The following is a 21643-nucleotide window of genomic DNA, read 5'->3' as shown; positions in this document are numbered from 1 at the left end:
GTAAATTATAGTTTAAGCATACTCTTACATGATATTACATCACTTATGAAAGCTACACAGTTTTTTTTGCTGTAATTTTAATTTTCTTGTCAAAACTCCAAGTGACCTTGAGACAGGCACAGAAACACCAAATGCTACTGAAGTGTCAAACCACTGTTAATGTGTAATTTTTTTGATAACTCTTAGGAAACAAAGAAATATGGTTAAGTAAGGACCAGTTAGCTTGGCTATCCCCTTCCTCTCCACTCTGTTGACAAGAGAGAAGGAATCAAGAGAACAGATTTCCCCAGATATTAATTTAGTAAATACTTTCCATGGACTAACTAGAAACTAAACTGCAGAAAGGGGCTGTATACTGAAAGCTCTTCCTTTTCTGAGGATTCTTTGCAAATGCCTATTAATCAGTTGACAGGAGCAGAGATAGGAGCAACAGATATGGCCACAGGCAGTTCAATCAAACTGCAGTTACAGAAATTCAAACAAGATCTGAATGGAAGTTTCTAATAGGATTGGAACCTGTACTCAGACAAAACTCCACTAATGTCAGTTCTGCCTGAGTAATAAGCTCTTGATATCTAGTAGCAACTTTTCAGAGAAACCTTTTCCTCAGCTGAATTGTGGTTTAGCTGTCAGCTGTCAGTCACTTTGATATTTTAAAAATGAGTTTTAATGGTATTTTCCATAGGAGCTCAATGCATACTTCCCATTTAACTCCAAATTTTGAGACTAGAACTAATGTGTTTCCACAAATGGTCCTTTAAGAAGGACATTTAAATAGTACATATTTTCTCCACTCTACATTCTCTTAAAAGAACATTCTCGGCTTACATTTGAACACATACCTACATTTTTCCTCCAAGAAAGAGATGCATACCAGTCAACACAAGCATAATCAAGGTGGGTGAATGCACACCATGTGGATCAGAGCAGATAAGACTGAGATCCATCCATGTCAAGGGAGATAATGACTCTGCAGGGAAAAAACAGTTTTGCTCCGAGATATATACTTGAACTAGTGATTGAAACCCAAACACTACAGCCCTAGGAAACAAAAACAGGTTACATAAAGAAAAATATAAATGACAGCTGGAAGATGACTAAACCAAAAGAAACACAGAGAAGTGGAAAGCACAATCAATGAGATACAAATTTGCTTTTAAAGCTATTTAATGTTATTATTTTAGAAAGAAACTGATTTAAAATTTTAAAAGATACAGCTACTTAGTTATTATTTTCCTTATATTGACTGTATCTTTTCATAAGGAATTATCAGTATCAATGTCCCATTCAAATGAAGTATGTATCAAATACTGCTCAAGCAAGTAAGACATTACAGGCTGCCTTATAAAAAAAGAAAGTGCATATCTATCTGCCTCCACTTCTACACAATGAATTATACCTGAATAATAGATCATGACCCACACACAGAAAGCTAAACATGACATTTACAGATATCACAACCTACAAACAGCTTTTGATGGAAATAACAATCCCTGCCTCACCTGACCTGCCAGGAGGGGTTTTGGGCTGCTGGAAATGCAGCAAGTTTGTATTCTCTTCTAAATTTTTCACCCACTCTAGCCTCCTTGTTGTCCTAAAAAAGCAGCAGTACCAGATGTCTTAGGGACTATGACAATCAAATTTGTATGTATACAACACAAATGAGCAACATTTGCAAGGCTTGTGTGTATTGTCATCTGAATGAATTTATGGAGTTAGTAAAAAAAACAATATATTCATTGTACTATGTCACTCTGACCCATTAGGAATTATACAGTGTCATATTAACTGGAAGTCAGTTGGGGTTACTTTTGAGGCTTAATTATCATTAGAAAAGCAAACTGTCATACAAAAGCGATGAATTTCCATATGTTTAATGTTTAGAATATTTTGATTTGGCTTACCATAAATCACGATGCTGGTTCAGTTTAAATCAGAGCAGCTGGAGGGCTGCTCCTACTTATAATCAAGCTATCCCTGATCATATGAGCCATTCCATCAGACGAGGAATATCAACTTCCCCTTTGAGAAATCCCCAATGTCAGAGGACAACAAAGGCATTAGAAGCCTAGCTTGCTCATTTAAGGAGCCATGTCATCAGATTTGAACTCAAATTGTTGCTTACAAAGTGCAGGGAACAAAGTACACTGCAACTACAGTACCAAGATGAAAAATGACAAACTTGAAAACACAAGCCAAGTGTAAAAAAAGTAGTAATATCAGGTTACTTGACACAAACAGAAATGGAAGATTGTTGGATCATGCCAGAAACATGTTTAGCAAGCAGTTCTTTTGGAGGATTCATTCAGCTACTCTCTTGAGAAAGGGCTATAAAGCACTGGAGTGCTAAACTCTTCTGGGTCAAACAAGCACACCAATGGCTGGAGCAAACACTGTTTTCATATACTCACATGCCTGTCCAGATGAGACTGGATCATGAAGGACCTGTTTGGGAAAAAGGGAAAGGCTGCTGTTTCCTAGCAGCAAGGCTTAGCTCAGAAAGAGAACATCTATAGGATCAGGGTCCGTAAGTGAGAGATGAAAAATTGTACTTGGCCCAGGATAACAGATGCTTCTTTATCTTTTTAAACCAATCAAAATTACGACATCCTACTACTAGCAAGACCAGTTTTAATCCAGCTTTAATCTGTCTTGCCTACAACAGTACTAAAAAGGCTCTGGGGAGACAAAATCTGGTATTAAACAAGTTGTCCTCTTAGAGCTGAAGGTGTTCTATAGCGCATGAGGGATCCTTAACTGCTTACATGCCTTTAAGGCAAAATAGATGCATAATATGAGGAAATGTTCCCACTTACCACTGCAAAGCTAACTTCATACCATCTTCCAAATTACTGAGTGACACTATCTTTGTGCTTAGTTGTTATAGTTTTCTAAAATGTAGTTTTTGTTTAAAGAAAGAGATAAATGAGAAGGCAGGAAAAAGAAAAGGCTGTTAAGGTATTTTAGTGCCTCATCCATAACTATGATGGCCTCAGCACATAGATTCACTAATCTCACAGTTACGAGATTATGCCTTAAAGCAAAGCTTCTTCCTAGAGCACTCATCATCATCAGATCCAAATGCTGAAGTAATCCAGCATACACTTAATGTTCTGATCTACTTTTTCCTTTCTTCTGAGACTACAGATCAAGGCAGGGAAATCGTCAAAAAAGTGGATTTCTGAGAGGAAAAAAAGAATAATTTCAGATGTGTCTGGATTCTTTTCTTGACTTGGTTTGTTGATTCATCAAACTATTAACAAAAGAACAGTAAGAGGCAACACTGTTAATGTTAGGTAAATACGTATGGAACAAAATTTCCAAGTTCTATCTTTTTAATAGCACCTGTAAACATGTACACACAAATATATATAAGCAAAGTCAACTTCTAACCTCTAGAATGACAGATTTTATCCCCTAGAAATATCAAAAACTTCGAAAGCAAAGATGTGTGAAGTCAAAATCACAGCTCCTCCTGAACCGTACTTCTTATTACTGTGAAGACTAACCAAGTCAGGCACCTTTTATAGCAAGGGAGGTTAAAATCATATTGCTCTAACAGCCTAGTAGTCAGCTACAATGAAGGAGTTAGAAAATCTGATAAATAGTTAGCTAGTAGATAAAACTTTAACATATTACAGCATCTACTTTTTTTTTTTTTTTTTTTAATGCTCCTACTGGAAAAACAGGGAACTATAATACATCTGCAAAAACTTGTTCCAAGATGTAGCAAGTACAGCACCAGCCATCCACAACATGAGTTTTGAAAGAAAAATGTAGCTGCTTTTATACACAGAAGAAAATAACGACAAATTATCAACTCCACAGATACTTTTCTCTTGTCCTTTCCAGATCTCAGATAGCTTTACCAATTGAAATAATTGCAAACCTCTTATTAATGATGTGCATGAGGCATTTCTGTTGCTCTCAAATGAAACAGAGCTCTGACAAAATAAATTACTAATGAGTAATAATAAGACTTGACCTTTCCCCTATTCAAGTCAAAAACAATCTGCTTTGATCAGTGAAAGCAGGTCCAGTCACTTTTGCTCAGCCTGCTTTAATAAAGTGCTCTATATTAAAAAATACAATTGTACTATGTTCTGTGAACTAACTTCACACAAAATGGTCTGATCCTACTCTCATAGTGGAGTTTTGCAGTGGATTTAAAATTGAAATGTAACAAATGTAGACTCCAACAACTGTTAATAAACAGACCTCTTCAGAGGTATGTCACCTACTCTCAGGCTAATAGCACACATTTCCAGAGTTAACATTCAAAAGCAACCTGTAGAATATAAAAGCAATATAAAAATATACTGATTTTCTCCTCTGCATAATTATATATTTATAAACATATGTACTGCAGAATGAAAAATGACTTTACTCAAATGACCAAAAATAACCCAGGAAAATAACCTTTGGCATGGGCAAACAAAACTAAATAAATTAGGCTAGCTCCTTTAACACTAATAGCCAAATCAGGACTAGCAGAAACAAGGTGATTCTAAGTTTAGGTTTAAATTGTCTCCTTGACTAACTGTTCTTCCATCTAAACACAGACCTGCTGTGATACATATCGCAGTTCAGATGGCAAGATATGCGACATCACGAGCCTGCTTTCAGCACTATAAAAGTACACATTGTACAGAGAGTGAAGGAAGAACTCAAACTAATTATTTGACATTATCTAAATGATATCTGGGTCTCAAATTGTAGTTACATTGCAGTATTTAATTCAGGTTCACTATTTAAATCTACTTTTGAGAACCTCAAATTTACAGGCAGCCCACAAATTTTCCTGTCTTTTTAGTAAATCTGTAAAGCAACACAGAAGTTAACAGTCCATGACAGCTTATTTTTCAAATCAAATCCGCATTCTTAATTAAGTAATGAAAACAGCCAATTTTTTTTTCAGAAAAATCCAGGCAGCAAATTCTAATGAGGACAAGTGAATGCTTCCCTCGTGCTTAGGAGATGCAAATAAAGTTCTACCTCTTAAATCAACTATTTTATAATTCTTAAACTATCTTGATAGTCTTTCTTCAGTATGTAATAATTATTGGTCTTCCTTTGTCTTTCTTGACTATCTTAATAGCATTACCTAAGAAAACAGCACTGAAAGTATGTAGGTGTTGACATATGGAACCACTCTTTTCTTCTATGCAGTTAAAGAGTATTAGGCAGCAGAGAAATAAGCACAAATGAGCAAACTGTTTCAACTCTTCCCCTTTAAGGGTGGCCTCTGTTAAATACACATATTTAAAATAAATCAATCAATTTTTGATTTAAAAATCAATTCAAAATGCATGTTCTGCAAAACAGCAAGTATAGCTTAATGATGAACAGTACCAGGATTGTTTCTTCCATGAGATCCTAAGTCCAGACAGCATTTGGAGTACTTCCAATATAAAGCACGGATTATTCACATTGCTACCACTGAAAACTAGTGAAGCAAAATTCCCCTTAGGCACATAATAGCAATTTAATTTTAGGCTCCCGCTTACTATGAAACTTTACGTTTATATCCGACATTTACATTTAAACCCAGCTACAGCTACCCTGCTCTTAGGCACAGTGCACGTTGTTTCCCGGATCACAAAGCATCAGCCTGGAAAGCCTGCCGCAGCCAAGTAAGAAGGACAAATCCTGCCCCCCAGTGTAACTTACCCTAACCTTACAGCTGCACGGAGGGCAACCAGCGCTTTCCAGCAGCTTATTTTCCACCGCTGAGCCGCTCCGCGGGAGCCCTGTGAGGGAGGGTGGGCAAACTCCCCCGCCGCGCCGCTACCGCGCCTGCGGGCAGCCGCGGCGGGGAGCCGCTGCCGGGGGAGCCGCGGGGGCGCGGGCGGGGGCCGCAGGGGCCCCCCGCGCCACTCGCCCGCGGCGTGACCGCCCGAGGGGAGGGAAACCATAAGAGCCCGGCGGGGCCGACAGGGAGGGAGGGCGGCAGCGGCGGGGCGGGGGGAGGGGCCCGAGGCGGCGGCGGCGGCGGTTCCCCCGGCTCGCGGCAGCGTCGCGGCAGCGTCGCGGCGAGCTGCCCCCGGCGGCCGCCGCGCTGCCGCGGGGCTCCGCGGCGGCGCGGGAGGTGGCGGCCGCCGCGCCGAGCGGGCTGCGGCTCTGCGTTACCTTTCGAAGAGCAGCCGGATCATGAAGATGCAGAAGGCGAGGGGGAAGGCGAGGTAGAGATCCTCCGCCTGCGGGAAGGTGGCTTCCTCCGTGCTCTTCAGGTCCGCCCAGGTGACATTGTGCGGCAGCCAGAACCGCTCGTTCCAGAACCAGGCGAGGATCCCTGCCATCTTTGCTTTGTCTGCCGCGGCGCCCCCCGCGCCGCCCGCCTCCCTCGCCGCGGCGAGGCGCGTGCGAGCGGCTGCCGGCGAAGAGAAGGACGGAGGCGTGTGTCAGCCCCGCAGCCGCCGGCGGTGATGCTGCCGAGCGGCGCGCTGCGCTGGCTCCCCGCCCCGGCCGCCCGGCGAGGGAAGCGGCCGCCCCGCCTGTCACACGGCCGCGCCGGCCCCCATTGGCTCCCGCGCGCTCCCCGCCGGCGGCGCGGGGCGCGCGGCGCGGCCGTTGGCGCGCGCGGCGCGGCCGTTAGCGCGCGCGCGCGGCGCGGCCGTTAGCCGGGCTGCTCGCCACGAGGGCGCCCGAAACGGCCCGCGGGGCGCCGCGAGCCGCCAGCCCGCAAGAAGATCTGGTGTGATGAACCGCCAGAAATAGCGCGGCTCCATCAAGCAAGGGCCGCCTGGTGCGGTGGCGCTTCTACCACAACCAGGCTTGTCCGCAGCAGCTTGCTGCATCCAGCTCGAGCGCCGGCCTCCAGCTCAGTGCTGGCTTAGCATAAAAACTAAACAGGCCCTGATGCTGTGCTTCCCATTATCGCCTCCTCTGGCTCCAATATTCCGTCCCACGGTTAAGCAAGACTTAGAGTGCGTTACTTCCGGAGATCTCTAAATCATGGTGAGCCTGGAGAAGGTGCCACTATTTTTAAAAGCAGATGGTGGCAATGAAAAGCCTCCCACTTCTGAACTCTGCAAAACAACCGGGTATGCTGCGATATCAGCTGCCGGAGCCCGAACCTGAGTTCCTGCACTAAGACAGGTGAGAGGAGTATTGCACATTGCAGTCTCGCCCTGAGGCGTTTAAATGGAGGTCCGACTGTTCTAGGTGAAAAGACCCACTGAAACATTTAGTGACTTGATCACATGCATTTACAGCAAACAAGCGTAAATGAGGCATGGAAGAGTGTCGGAGAACACACCACTGATCACCAGCAAAACAGGTTAGGGCTACAGCTACGCACTCTCTAATGAAAACCTTTTTATATAGCTATTTACTTTCAGTTACTTATCTCGCTGCCCAGTCACAGTAGAGGCAAACTACATGTAGTTTTCATTTTCCTATAAGCATTCTCCTCTACTCTCTATCTATGGCTCAGTTTTGTCATGTCTACATCCAGAAGAAAATTACAGTTGTCTCCACTAGACTTTACAGCAAAGATGACTGATGTGCTTTAGCATAGCCTTTGCCTCTGGACTACAGACATGGTGTTCTAGGCCCGGATAAAATTGCTTCCAGTAGATATACTGGTCCTGAAACATCACTATTTTTTCTGCACTGCCACTTTATTTTGGATGACTTTGATTTTCTCCCCTGAATCATCATGCTCTCTGTTGGCTACTTAATACTCAGAGAAGCTGACTTCTGCAGAAGGCGTACTCCTGAATTTTATCATCCTGCTTTTATATTTTCTGCTGGCTTGCTGTTTTTCCTTGACTCTACTTGTCCTTACTGAAAAATTGATTACAGAGCTCCTCACATCTGTGCTGACATCTCTGTGATGAAGAAAATTCTAAGGTGAACACACACAAGCCTGACAGTATGAAAAGTGGTATACCGATTTAAATGAAACAAACCATTTCTGTATATGAAGAGAACTTCCATCTAGGACATCTGAGGAAGCTTCAGGGAATGCTTTGACAGGATATCTGAGGTGAATACAGGTGAATCTGCCATTGGATATTTCTGTTTTATTGCTGAGTCAACTTCCTAAATATCTTTAAACACTCTAATTCATTTCTTGTGTTTGCTTTGTGGAGAGGGAGAAAAGAGCTGGTAGCTGCAGACTATTCCATAGACACCTAGTCCTTGCAATAAAAAGAAGTATGGGCTGTAGCACCACCATCAGATGTGCTTGCCCCAGTTTCTTCCAGAACTGGTTAGTGTAGCACTCACTGCCTGTGCCCATTTGAGCCCTGATAGCCGCTCTAATCCCCAGTGGTCGTATACATGCTCATCTCAGAATATTGCTATGCATCTCTGACACAAGCAATCTGTCAAAATTCAGAGCTCTGTTGTGATTATAGTTTGGAGGGGAAACTGATGCTGGGACCTGTATGCCTTCTTTACTTTAAAATAATGATTTTCTGAGTGTAAAAGAGCAATTCTTTGCACAAATAAGTCAACAAGACTTTGTTTTAGCCAGTGTCCAGACCAAAACTTGACTAGCTAATATTTCTCCCCTCTTGCTTATTTTTGTAGCTATATATTATACTTTTCCAATCTAGAACTCCCTGTTGTTGTTCATTTTCCAACTCTGTTTCACGAACACCTAAACTGTCTGTCTCCTACACATACTTATATGCCTCTCTTCAATTACAATACACAAATCATTCAAATCTTTCCAGTTTCTGAAAGCACTTGCATAAACTTGTCTTAAATGGAGATATGTGTATGTGTTCTCAGGATGACATTAGAGGCATAAACTTTGAATTCTATTGATGAAAAGCTCTTCAGATATTTAAATAGCTCACAATGTGTAGACAATCATTTGCTGTATTAATGGTAATTGTGTTGAGAAGAAACTTAATCAGATAATTGGTATCACTATTCTGCACTTTTTTGCCCCCAAATATTTCAGTATTCCAATGAGTTTAGAAAGTACTTTCAACATATGTCAGTTTTCAATACTTAAGTAGCTATTTCCCAGCAATTACTGAGGCTCATAAGCATGGATGCTTGGTATTGCTTATGTACAGATATATGAAAGAAATGTATGTTTCAAAAGTGGATCTAGCAACAACAATAATAATATGATGAATAAGAGATTAATTCCTGCTGAATAATTAGCATAATTGACTTTTGTGTCAAATGAAAATTACCTTAGGACAACAGATGTCTTAAGTATGTCTGAGAAAAAATGACATTTCAGAAACATTTGGGAGGAAGATCAATTAGAAACTTTTAATTTAATTCAAATTGTAGGAGCAATTATGTAAAAGTGGCCAAGAGAAGACTATGAAATGAGAATGCCTGAATCTTGTGGTGCTTTGGAAAGAGGTGTTAACAGGATCATTCTTCTTTTCTCCAAAATTGTTGTATCACGAAAGGGAGTCCAATAGTCTTTAAAAAAGAGTGGTTTCATTTGTGGCCTCATACTGTAAAGCAAATTACTTCCAGAAGGTGTTAAAACTTGGTAAAAAAAATAGAAAGAGGTAAAAATATTTCCTCAGAAGCATCAGCTGAAGCACTCTGTACACATTGAAGTATACAAGATTTAAAAATAATGAAGCAAAAATATACATGCAAATTCCCCAAAGGTTACTGAACTTCCATTTTATTCTAAAAAGAGAAGGACAAAATGGATGGACTGCACATCATCAGTTTGAGACCTTATGCAACCAGCACAGAGGCTATTCGAAAACAAAGGACTTAGTGGTGTATGTCTTGTTTGTTGTAGCACCAAGAAGCCAGGTTAGATCTCAGACACAAAAGTAAAGGTTCCCGAACTTTAGGAATAATATTATTTTTCTCAATGTAACAAAATTCCTCCTTAAAGTTTAGACAAGTTTATTAAGTGCATCTTCACGTGGTGGAAGACTTCCTCTGTCCACCAGCCCCCCTCTTCCACAGACATGAACTTTCAATAGCCTCTTCATATTAAATTAGGAGATAGCTACTACTTCCTCACAGCCACTGTGAAACTGCATTCTAGAGATTCAGATACCCACCTCAGGCTTCATTAGGAGCTCAAATATTACTCAGTGTAGGTCAAAGATCAAAATAAAGCATGTGAGACTTTACAGTGTAGATATGTTTAATACAACAATTTAAGAAAGTTTTCAGGAAATTCTAAGTTTGTTTTTTATCAACATCACACTGCTTGAAATACGCAGTGGTTTATGGTGTCTTAGTCACACAGACTTAAACGCACACACATACAAAGCAAAGATTACAAATAAAAATAAGCAATATTTAGTCATTAGTCTAAGATAATAGGAGAGGTGTTTTAAATAGTGGGACACAGAATATCAGTTGACCAGGATAATGTTCCAGGTACTACATAGATTACATAGAAAAGAAACATGTTGGGACCCAGAGAGCTGTTCAGCATGGAAATGCTATTTAAAGTTTACAAGAACCACATTCATGCTGCAAAAATGACTTGAGTTAAAAGTTTGTAACGAAGTTTTAGAGGCTTCTTGGAAAGGATATCAAGCAGGAATCTTTTCCACTGTGCAGGGCTCAAAAGCAACTTGACTACTTAACAGTGGGCAATAGCCCGCCCGCCTTTTTTTTTTTTTTTTTTTTTTTTTTTTGGTTTACTTATGCATCTGCAGTAAATAGGAGTGGGTATTGCATCTTCAAATTGCTGAGAGTGAGTTTGGTAATGAATATTGTTAGTGCATCTGAGCCATATTGCTGGCCATCTGGAAAAGTTCCTCAACCAAGAAAAGGAAAAACTGCAGCAAAACCTAGTGATTTTAAAGGATTGCTAAAAAATTGAAAGCAATAGGCCAAAGTCATTTCATTTCATTTAGTCTGTTGTCAATTCTGGAGTAATGTCTGAAGTAATGATCAGAATCTGGACCAGTCCATTTAATGGACTGGATAGTATATGGACTAATAATGCAATACTCTGAGACAGACTTTGTTTTACAAATCTGAACTAGGTTGTTAATCACCAAAAGAGATGGCTTTGCCTGACCTATGTGAAAGTAGTTGTGCCAATCCAATTTCTTTAGGCCTGTATCATTAGGCCACGAACTAGCAATGTGTCTAGCAGAAGGGCCAAAAACTGACAGGCTGCTTTGCTCCCCCCTGGGGAGGGTGGGGGATATCTGCATGAGAGAAGTGGCAGTGTGAGGTTAGGCTTGCATGCTTCTAACACTACCAGCTCGTCCCAACAGCTGTGGGGTCTTCCGGTTTCTGGTGCTGTTAGTTTTGCCAGGTTTTCTAATAATTCCACTTAAAAAGTAAGAACTCACTAACAAAGTAGCAATCCATTATGAAAGCTATGCTAGGGCTGTCATATCAGTCCTTACTCCTGTGTGGGGTTGTTATTAGTCTGAAGAGACCAGTCACTTCACCAGCTAACTCAAGTCAGTAGCCTCTACAGCTGTAACTAACAGTGTTTAAAATACATTTTTACAACAGGTGTCCCCAGGTTATATCACATCGGTCTTACGAATTTTTTTATCTTGGCAGGCAAGCAAGTTTTGACACTTGGGAAGACATGCTATGGTAATTATTTTGGCTGTTGTGAAGGGATCTGTGGACAAGTAGTTCTAGTTGAAAGAGAGGTTTACAAGCCTCAGGAGGCCTTGTGCTTTCTGCTAGGCTCCAGGTAAAGACCTGAAGCAGAATTGCTCTGTGAGGACTGCTCAGAAGGAACAAAAGTTCTCTATGTATATCCAGGCTTGATGTTGATAAAACAAGAGCCATTGTTCTGATTACCTAGAATTTTCTCATATTATAATTTACCTAGTAAAGAGACTTTTCAAACTTTCAGGCAGTCAAAATTTACTGTTCCAATTACTGGCCAGCATGGATCTGTGTGGATCTTCATTTCCTCAGCATTTGGAGATAATAAAAGAGTTATGATTTTTGACAACTTCTAGAAATTCTCTTTTACGTGGTTAAGGCAGCACTGTCCAGCTAAGAGCGGTGAGTTCTATGGGATCAGTACTTTATATCACATCGCTGCAAGATTTTGATCCAGTCCTGGCAGCTCAAGAGTTGTTTACTGTATTACCAACCATGACCTTGAGAACTCTAGAAAATATACTGTCAGAACAAAACTCATTTACTTACTGATAATCTTCAGCCAGTTTCCAAGGTAATTATATTCTGCCCAGAAAAACATTCACCTTGTCATCTCAGCTTTTTCTTCAAAGCTGCTTTAGTGTTGCTGTTACATTAGTAATCAGTTAATATTTTGTGTTCACACATGAATGAAGCAATTGCTGTGAAGCATTTGGATTGAAGATCCCACATAAATGTAAATTATTTGCCTAGAGCTAAGTGGCAGGTAACCTGCTGGCAATAAATATTTATTTTCATATTATTACATAGTTTTGAATGTCCTCCTTATAAATTTTGCTGTAGTTACCTCATGGCTGTGCAGGGACAGCTCAGCAGAATATTTTTTTTCACAAAAAATGTAGGTTTGAGTTGAAACTGTCACTGAGTTCATACAGAATTTGTGAAATTATCATTTTTATCTCCCAAAATCTTAAAACATATTATTCTGACATTTTCAAACTGAAGCATTCATTTTCATTTTGTAATGACATTGTGAAAGTAAGTTTATTTCACTTTTTAAGTGAATTGGAAGTAAATTATAAATCAAAGGACTGGATAAAATAAGACATATCATAACTAACTGTATGATACAAGTATGTCTTTTAAAACTCTAGATACTCATTAAATGGTTTCTGTAACTATACTGACAGTTCCAAGGCTCTCAAGATTATAGGTAATGTATTATTGCACTTAAACCAGTTAAGTGGAAAAAGTACCAGAAAATTAAATTGACAGCTCAATGGGCTACATTCCCTGCTGGGTTAACTATAGTGTTCCTTACATTATGTAGCGAACATGGCAACTTACTGTGTCCTGTAACTGCAGTCATAACTCTGTAAAAATCTTACAGACACACAATCTTGTACCCCCATTCTATTACAAGAACATAGCTAGTATGGGCACTGATCTAGTAAATTAGTTAGGTACAGCTTTAAGCATTTTCTGAATTGGAACTATAATATTACATTTCTCTATTTTCTCTAGAATTGTAGATAAGAAATTGCAGAGAATAATACTTTGCCTCTTCAAAGCTTTGTTTCTGTCCCAATGTGTATTCTTCTTTTTTCAAGTTCATGTTGGGTAACTAATCAGCAGAAAAAAAAATGTTTTCTTCCCCTCACTATGAAAATGGGACCTCTTTTATTCCTCCTATTATAACAAAAAGCACCACCATACATTGTCCACCAGATAGTGCATATAAGTGATATCTTATTATAGTGTTATTATATATAACAGTTAAATACCTTGATGTTAATGTTTAAATTAATGTCCAGTGTCATCATTTTACCCTTCCTAGTGGGCTACACACATGCCTACACTCCTATTCAAATTAGTGGTTGCATCGCATTTGTATTCTCTAGAGCCTTTGTCTCTCTCTTGAACTCCAAAGCTGCTGTACACCCTGCTGAGCTGGCTAGTTAGATCAGGCTAATAGCTGTTCTGTGTCAATACACAGTGAGATGGACACACCAGCAAAATCTATCTAGTGATTTATCATTCCTTCAGTTAATTATCATTCACAGTACCTTTGGGAGTAACTAGTGGCTTATTTAACAACCATCTTTTTTATTAAAAAAAATGAAAGATTTGTAAATGTCAGTCCAAGAATCCAGCACAGAACGAGAGGGCTTGTTCACCCACACGTCTTATACAGATACGGGAAGGCTGCACTAATGATGTAGTGTAAAGTAAGAATGGCTGCGCTAGTTTGTGTGGTAGGCCAGTAAGCGTGCTCAGCTGGAAGTAGACATGTACAGGAATCCAAGTAAATTTGTCCTGAGCTATGTTAATAAAAGATTTAATAACCTCAGCCATCTCCCCTGTACTCAACAAATGTGACAAGTGTGATTTTCAGAGTGTCAGCACTGATCTCTGTTCTTTCATTTGTGATAATAGAGAGAATTCCCATGGAATTAGTGTAATCAGCTTAATTACTGTCAGACATTCCTGGAAAACCCACTCAGTAGCTACTACTATACTATTTAATGAACAAACTGAATACTGGCAAACCAAATGTGTGTATTAGGTCCCCAGCCAGAAAAGGTAGATAGCCATTTTGTTACTAGACTATACAAATTCACGACAAATAACCTGACATACAGATGCACTGACACAGCATCATATCTCAATGTTAATCATATACCTTTGAAGGCTAAAGGAAAAAATACCATAATAATGTTTTGGGGACATTTACTATAACTACAAGACAAACCTAGAACTAAGTTTTTGAAGGGTTTTCCATTTCATAGGGCTCAAAATCACCCACTAAACTTGTTTTATGATACACCATGAATTCATTTATCAGAAACACATTTGCAGTGCTGGCTTTTTCGTACACTTGAAACATTAATTTTTACACAGTTCCAGAGCCCAACAGCAATTGTTTTTCTCATGGACTTTCATTTTTATTATTAAAAGTTTTCTGCTTTGTAAGAAAGACCATATTTTCTGAAGTAACACTTAGTGTGGAAAAAGTTGAGCTGGCTTTATGGCTTGGTGATTATTTTGTGTTTTTTCCATTGCATTTCATGCCAAGAGAGAAGAAGAGAGACGCTGGCAATTTCACTTGGCATGTTTACTTCTGTCTTGTGCAGGGGAGAATGCTAGTATGATCAATGTTCCTCCTGCTTTGTGAAGTAAGGCAGATTTGTAAAGCAGGTGTCAAAGACAGGCATCCCCACAGAATGCAATAGAAGAATGCAAAAATGGTAAGTCAGCTTAGTAAATTCCACAAGAAATACTCACGAGTACATACAGCTCTAAAATTATCATACATATATCATGTTCTAACAATATAAGCATTCTATCAAACAGGATTAAGAAGTAGTGATTAGAAATATATTTTTAGTGCAACTAACTGTATTCTATGCATACATATTTAGTGTTGAGATAATTTGTTTAGAAATGTTCAAAACCTGTAAAGCCTTTGTGTCTTTTAACCTGGAAGCCAGGGTTCTTCAAAGTATGTAGTGTTAAGATAAGAAAAACACCAGATACTGGTTTCATAGTTTTATATTATTTGTGTACAGTCCATCCCTGTTTGAAGTAAATGGGAGTTTAGGCTCTGACTTCAAAGGAAAACTGATAGAAAAGGCAGTTGGCTGAGCTCATTATTTTCTGTCTGACTGTCATCAGATTGTTGCTATTTTGCTTTAAGCAAAATACATTTGAACGTCATACAAATCAGAACCAAAACAAAAGAGAAGGCTATTTTGGCTGATTAGAGGTACTATCAGAAGAATTTCTATAAAAACTGTCCTGAACAAATCAAATATGCCAGTGAATCAACTTTGTGAAAACAGTTTTTTGGCATGATTTCCCATGCACAGAGCAAGTGTAATATTTCATTTATTTCTCAGGTAACAATAAATTTTGTTGAGGTTGGTGGCCTTCTCCATTCCAGAGTAACTAAATTCAGATACCAAACCCATATGCCAATCAGCACTTCTGCAAAGTGTTTTTTTTTTTTTTGTGCAAGCAGCCCCCTTTGCCACCTCCTTACATGGCTAGCTTTTAGTTACAGTTCTGAGGAAACCTTTACTTCTGCACAATGAAGTGGCCTAAGCTATAAGTTGGAAACTTTACAAACATAAATTAGATGTTGAAAACTATATTTTTGTTAGCTAACGCAGAAGTTCATAAAAGACAAGAATAAATACAGCTGCAAAAGGTTGGGAGCTTCCCTGGTGGGTGAGGTCTGTATCAAGACAGCTAAATTAAATAGGAGAATAACTCCAAACGAAGAAAATGAAGGTTGTTGAATAGTATCAATTAACATTGCATGGCATTTTCACAAGTGGCATGGCATTTACAAGTGGTTTTTTTTTTAGTTTATTTTCAATCAAAGGAATGACTTTTTCTTGGAAAGAGCAGTTTATGGAAAGAAAAAAAATGACACCGTATCACTTAATGTTAAAGGTAATCTTTTAAATAACATGCTTATCAGTGTTTTTTGTTAAGCTATTTTTTTTTATCAGTGACAGGGGTTTTCATTTACTAAAACCCTGAGTAATTAAACCTCAGGAAAAAACATGTTGGTTCTAGAAATAAGAACGCATAATGAACACAAATAAATGAAATTGTTCTAAGCACAATGCAATTGTATCAAACTACGCATTTAGGATATCAACTGAGGATGGCAAATCCAGCTAGCTGGGGCCAAAAGGGTTGTGGGCAGGAGAGGAAAGGAAGTTGTTAGAGGGACATGGGTTAAAGCAAGGTAAAAATAAATCTTTCTTTATCCTGTTGCACCTTCCAGTGGATTTGATCAAGTACAATGTAATTTTGTTCTGCCTTCAGGGGCAGATGGGGGATGGAGAGAAGTGTTCTGACATGATTCTGACTGAACTTGAATCATTTAGATGATGTCAGTTCTCTCAGTTTTCATTGCTACACATTCACGTTCTCTAGTGTTTTTCTTAGAAGTTCAATTTCTGCAGCTTGTGGGATCTTAGCTCACATTTGAAATTGTTTAGCAAAAAAAATCACAACTGTGGTTCTGAAGAGCAGAAAAACTGCACCCATTAATGGAAAAATTGAAATGGGGTGCGTTTTACTCTGCTGTCTGGATTATAGATAGACATTTTCCTGCATCAAAGTGGAATCATAATAAACTTTTTCTGGAAACCATAGCGGAAGGTGAGGCAGCCTACTGTGGATGGACAATTTTAAACACGGAGTGAAAAGCTGCCATAAGTGGAGCCAGACACACCTAGCTGTATTGCATTCCCAAATAAAAAACCCTCATAATTTGCCTGTATTTAAATAAATGCCACTTCTTTAACATTATGTCATATTTCTTAAGTCCTCTAGAGGACCGCTCTAGAGGAGGTTGTATCTTCTTTATCAGAAGGTTGCATAGTTTCTGGTTTGACATTCCACTATAAGGCAAAATTAATGCTCCTCTGATATGTCATTTAGGGTCATTTTTTCTGCTACACAGGTACAGCACTTGGTCCACTCAGTGTCAATAAGGAATTTTAGATAATAGCCCAAGTCACAGTAACTGTTACAATACTGTCTATTTGCTGCAGTATTTATAAGATTTTCCTTGTATTGTTATAAAAGCTAGCATGTTATATGTATTTAGTTCACTACAACAATATTTTATAAATCAGTCTGAAAACAGAGGGTCGAGACAAAGTTGTGGGATTAAAGTTCCTACACGCAACTTATAAGGTTTTGCACTCTACAGTATATTGACTCAGCTTCTGTAGTATTAGGAAAAGAAGAAAAACCTCACTTCATAAATACTAACATTTCATCATCTTTAGAAGCAGTCAGCATTTATACACTTAAGTTTTAATGACTTCTAAAATTAAAATTAGGAAAATACTTTACTGCTTTCTTTTTGGTAAATATAGTCTACTGTGTTGATTTTTGTTTTACAGAATCTGTTATGTGATTAAGAATAAACCCAGGAATTAAAACCTGTAACACAAAGCACTAAACAAAGTACAAGTGTCTACAAGGATGGGCTGTGTTAATAGTCAGTGTGGATAGTCACCACGTGAGGAAGCACTTAATGTCAATTTGTCAACTCTTTAAATGCAGTTGGCAGTAGTGATTTTCTCCTTTTTCTTTCTCTCCCACTGATCAATAATTATAAAAGGACCCAGTAGTCAATGCTTTGCAGGTGTTCTTTTGTAACATGAGAATATTAATTAGGTGTTTGAATCACTAATTGCTGTTTATTTCCTTGAGTTTCTGCATCAATTATTTTTTTTAATGCTTTCCTTCTCCAGACTTCTCATTGCTTTCTAAGTTATTTTCACTTGACTGCCTCTCTTCTGTCCTTTCCTATGTATATGGCCGTTTTTCTACTCAGTTGTTATTCAAACTCAATATTCACCAAATTAAAGTTGTAAAGGTGAATATTTTTGCTGTAATATTATTTGAGGTTTATTTATTACTGCAGTCATAGAATTAATATGTTCTCTTTAATTCGTGCTGGTTTGGTTATAAAATCAGCCTAGGAATTGAGAGAAAACAGGAAAGAGTTTTTAGGTGGAGGCTGTTTCAGATAGGAATTAGGAGGGTACTAAAACATGCTTTAAAAACCATTTGTCCGCAAATATTGAAGATAGTCAGTGTATCTACCAACATTCTCAATATGTTTAGTCATCTAGGAAAACACAGTATGGAATGAGGCAAATACAAGCATGAACAAAGACTGGGTGAATGCTGATATCTTGAGATTTTCAGCTTCAGAGATGGAAAAAGATACCAACCATAAAGACTACATATTGCTGAGGAGAAAATGTATTTATGTTTTAAATAGAACTCATTTTTCATTATTTATCTACCTCAGTGCTTGCTGTTTATTCTATAAAAGACTCAAGTAACAGAGTAATAGAGTGACTAAAAGGACCATGTAAAAGGCCATTAGCAGCTGAACTTTGTTCCTGTTGACTTCCGAAAAGCATGAGGCAGCTATAGTGGAAGTACATCTATGCTCCAGCAGTATCTCTGACTGACTCAGGGATCATGTGAAGCAGCCATGAAGGGAATGCACCTAGTGATGATTGATTTAAAGATGATTTATTGCCTGCCTGGCAGGAGCAGACATCAGTGTCTTGTCCACAGTACTATATTATTTACCTTAAAAACGGCCACTTCAGCTGCTATTTCCCATTCTAATAGCTTGAAGAGAAAAAGCTTACTTTACCCATCACTCATGAATAAGATTTGCTGGCACAGCAAGTACTAGTCACCCCTTCTAGGGCTGGCAGTGCCAGAGTGTTGGGTTGGAGACAGTCTCATGGCTGGAGAACAATCGTTGTCTTTGCAGGCTAGCAATTAAGAGCCTTTTAAAAAATGTCTAATTCAGAAATACTTTAGTGGTTTTGCAATTAGAACAAACACATCTCTATATATGACTCAAACTACATACCTGTATTGATTACATGCCCTTCTTTTCCTGCTCCGGTAATGGATAACATGCCAAAAAACACTACATGGCAGCTTTGACTTTTGAGTTTGCTGTTTTTCTAAACTTAATATTCCTAATCCTTAAATCCTATGACGTGCTACTTTTAATGTCATTTCATTCTTAAACAGATGACTCCAACTGTTTCTCAGTATCACTCTAATCCTATCAGTTTTGTCCATTAAGTCACTAAGATGTGTTTGCCTACATAAACCTGCCAGAGTGTTGTTAGCTGGTGACTCCTAGAGATTCTTTTGTTACCATGACTCACTGCCTTATTTCTGAGCACACTGATTCCTACCTTCTCCATCATTTCACTTAGTTATAGATTTCTAACTCTTCTTGACTTCAGGGTTTATTAAGGGACTATTTGACTGATTTTAAGATCCCTCTGTTTAACAAATGAGCTGTGTTCAAAGAGATACGTGAAGGAGTGTAAAATTCTCAATATCTCGGATGGTAGGGCAGATTTCTAAGTCAAAACACAAGCTTAGTCTTCCTGCTACTCGAGCTGTGGTATAAACCTTCTATTGCTTTTGAAGTCTTTCTGTTGCCTCAGTGAATCCTTTAACCTTATTTTTTACAGTTTTTAAATATCAGAAATAGTGTAATGTTTCTCTTTCGTAATAATTTCATGCTTTCCTCATGATCGTTTATTGGTAAAAATCAAACAGCATTTGCAATAGGTACTTGCTTCCCAGAAAATAGTAAGGTCTGGCTTTGAAATTAGTGCAAGCCTCAACACGTACATGGATAGCCCTTCCAGAAGGGGACATAAGCAGATCTGTGTTGAGCTTTCAGTGTTTATCTTTTGCAGAGCTTGTTGCTACAGAGGAATTAAACAGGCTTGGTTAAGCAACTCAGAATGAGATGCTTAAAGAGTGCTGCACTGTGTCTCTCTGGAATCATTAATACAAGTTATTCCTTGGATTCTCCAGGTGGACAAATGTAGTCACTGCACTATTCATACCATCCGGGTCATTGATCAGTAGAAATAAGAATCAGGTTTGTGGTTAATGAGATTAAAAGGAAAAAAAAAATCTGAGAGGAAATGCCACCTCTCCTCTTGCTGTCTAGTCTTGTTGACATCAGTGGGGAATTTGGCCCTCAACAGTTCTTAAATTAATACTAGAAGAGACAGTGCGGACTCTTTTCCATGCTGCCTGTAATTCGAATTAAGTGCTCCATCCTCGGTTCCTTTCTATTTGAAACTTAAGTCCAGGTAATTGGGGCTTCTGAGTTGCTTTTGTTTAGTAATTAAACCATTTCTCCAACTTAGGCAAAGTTTTAGTGACTATGAAAGGAGGTCACACAAAAGCTGAATCTTTCTGTTCAGCTACCTATATTAGCATATTATGTGGTACAAAGAAATATGGATGTGGTCTGTCGCTCTTGAAAACAGTAACTCAAATTAAGCTCGAGGAATCCAGAACATTTAACTCCCTGACTTTTAGTTCCCAGTTTGTGGGACAGTTGATATTAAAAGCGTGGCCATGCCTGTCCCTCGACAATGTCCCTCCTTAGCTGCCTTCCTGGCTTTAATGTACAGAAGGGAGGTGTCCATACTGCTAAACTGCATGCTGTACTTCTGAGCTGGCAGGCAGGAAAGAGTAAAATGAAGTGGAGAAGGCTGACTTAACGCTGAATACAGAGAAGACATAATGCATACTCAGCAGTGTGCAATGAAAAGAATTGCACAAGAATTATGAACTAAAGAGATGGTTTTTAACCTGCTTAAGGGTTTTATGCACAACTGGAGATTTATTGCACATATGCAGGGTGCCCCCTCCCTACTCAAAATGATCAAGTTGGGTCAGGGAGACCCTTGCAAGTCTAAAGTCAGATCTGTAAGAATCGAGAAAGTGTAAGCTATCTGTCCTGATTGCTTGAGAAATCATGATCCAGGACTGGAAATAAGGGATTAATAAAATCTTGATCCAGGACTGGAGATAAGGGATTAATAAAAAGAGGAAAGGAACTCCACTGGTGAATATATGTTAATTAAAGGCAAAGGAGCTAGAGATACAATTTTCAGGTCATTGCATCTCCACTATTCCCATGGCTGCTGTAGGGATTTAATCCTGATCTATCTTGAATGCACATTGTGAGGGTTAATTGGAATTTTTACATAAATCATCAGATATGAAATGTTCTAATAAATTATAACAGTCCTTAACAGGTATTAATTGCTTAGAAAATTAATAATGTATGAATACCTTTATTAAGAAAGACCTATTATATGTAAGTGTTCATTTTAACTCACTCCCCTAAATTTCAGCAGTAAACACCTAAAATTACACTTTCCAGGGATCAGCAAGAAGAAAGGCCAGAAGCTAGGAAAGATTAGCAGAGTTAGGGGAAAAAATAATTGCATTTACACTCCATTATGCTTTAAGCTCCTAAAATTTACTTAGCGAAAAATCTTTTTAAAGCTGCTTTTGCATTCTCTGTCTTCTGATGCCATAACTTTAGAGATAGCACACTGTGATTTACTTGGCAATCAGGAAGGATAGAAATGTTCTTTTCATTAAACTTCTGCCTGACAATTTGGGGAGGAATGGAGCATCCGGGACTTCAGAGAAAATACCACTACTGTGCTGGGCAGAAAAAAATGGAAAGCCGTAAACAATTTTT

General features: G+C 38.8%; 2 protein-coding genes across 2 annotated transcripts in view; one reads left to right on the top strand and one right to left on the bottom strand.

Moving 5' to 3' along the window:
• CERS6 (ceramide synthase 6) overlaps window positions 1-6330 on the bottom strand; it is a 125320-nt gene extending 118990 nt beyond the window's left edge. Inside the window, exon 1 of the mRNA XM_062578692.1 lies at window positions 6130-6330. Coding sequence (XP_062434676.1) covers window positions 6130-6299 — 170 coding nt within the window. The 5' untranslated portion in view covers window positions 6300-6330. The remainder of the gene's footprint in view (window positions 1-6129) is intronic.
• Window positions 6331-7914: 1584 nt separating this feature from the next.
• STK39 (serine/threonine kinase 39) overlaps window positions 7915-21643 on the top strand; it is a 139189-nt gene continuing 125460 nt past the window's right edge. Inside the window, exon 1 of the mRNA XM_062578408.1 lies at window positions 7915-7990. The gene's annotated coding sequence lies outside the window, so the exon portion shown is untranslated. The remainder of the gene's footprint in view (window positions 7991-21643) is intronic.

The sequence above is a fragment of the Rhea pennata genome, chromosome 6 (assembly GCF_028389875.1).
Source record: "Rhea pennata isolate bPtePen1 chromosome 6, bPtePen1.pri, whole genome shotgun sequence".
In the NCBI taxonomy this organism is placed as follows: Eukaryota; Metazoa; Chordata; class Aves; order Rheiformes; family Rheidae; genus Rhea; species Rhea pennata.
Note: the sequence above shows the minus strand (reverse complement) of the source record. Positions and strands in the feature narration are given on the sequence as shown.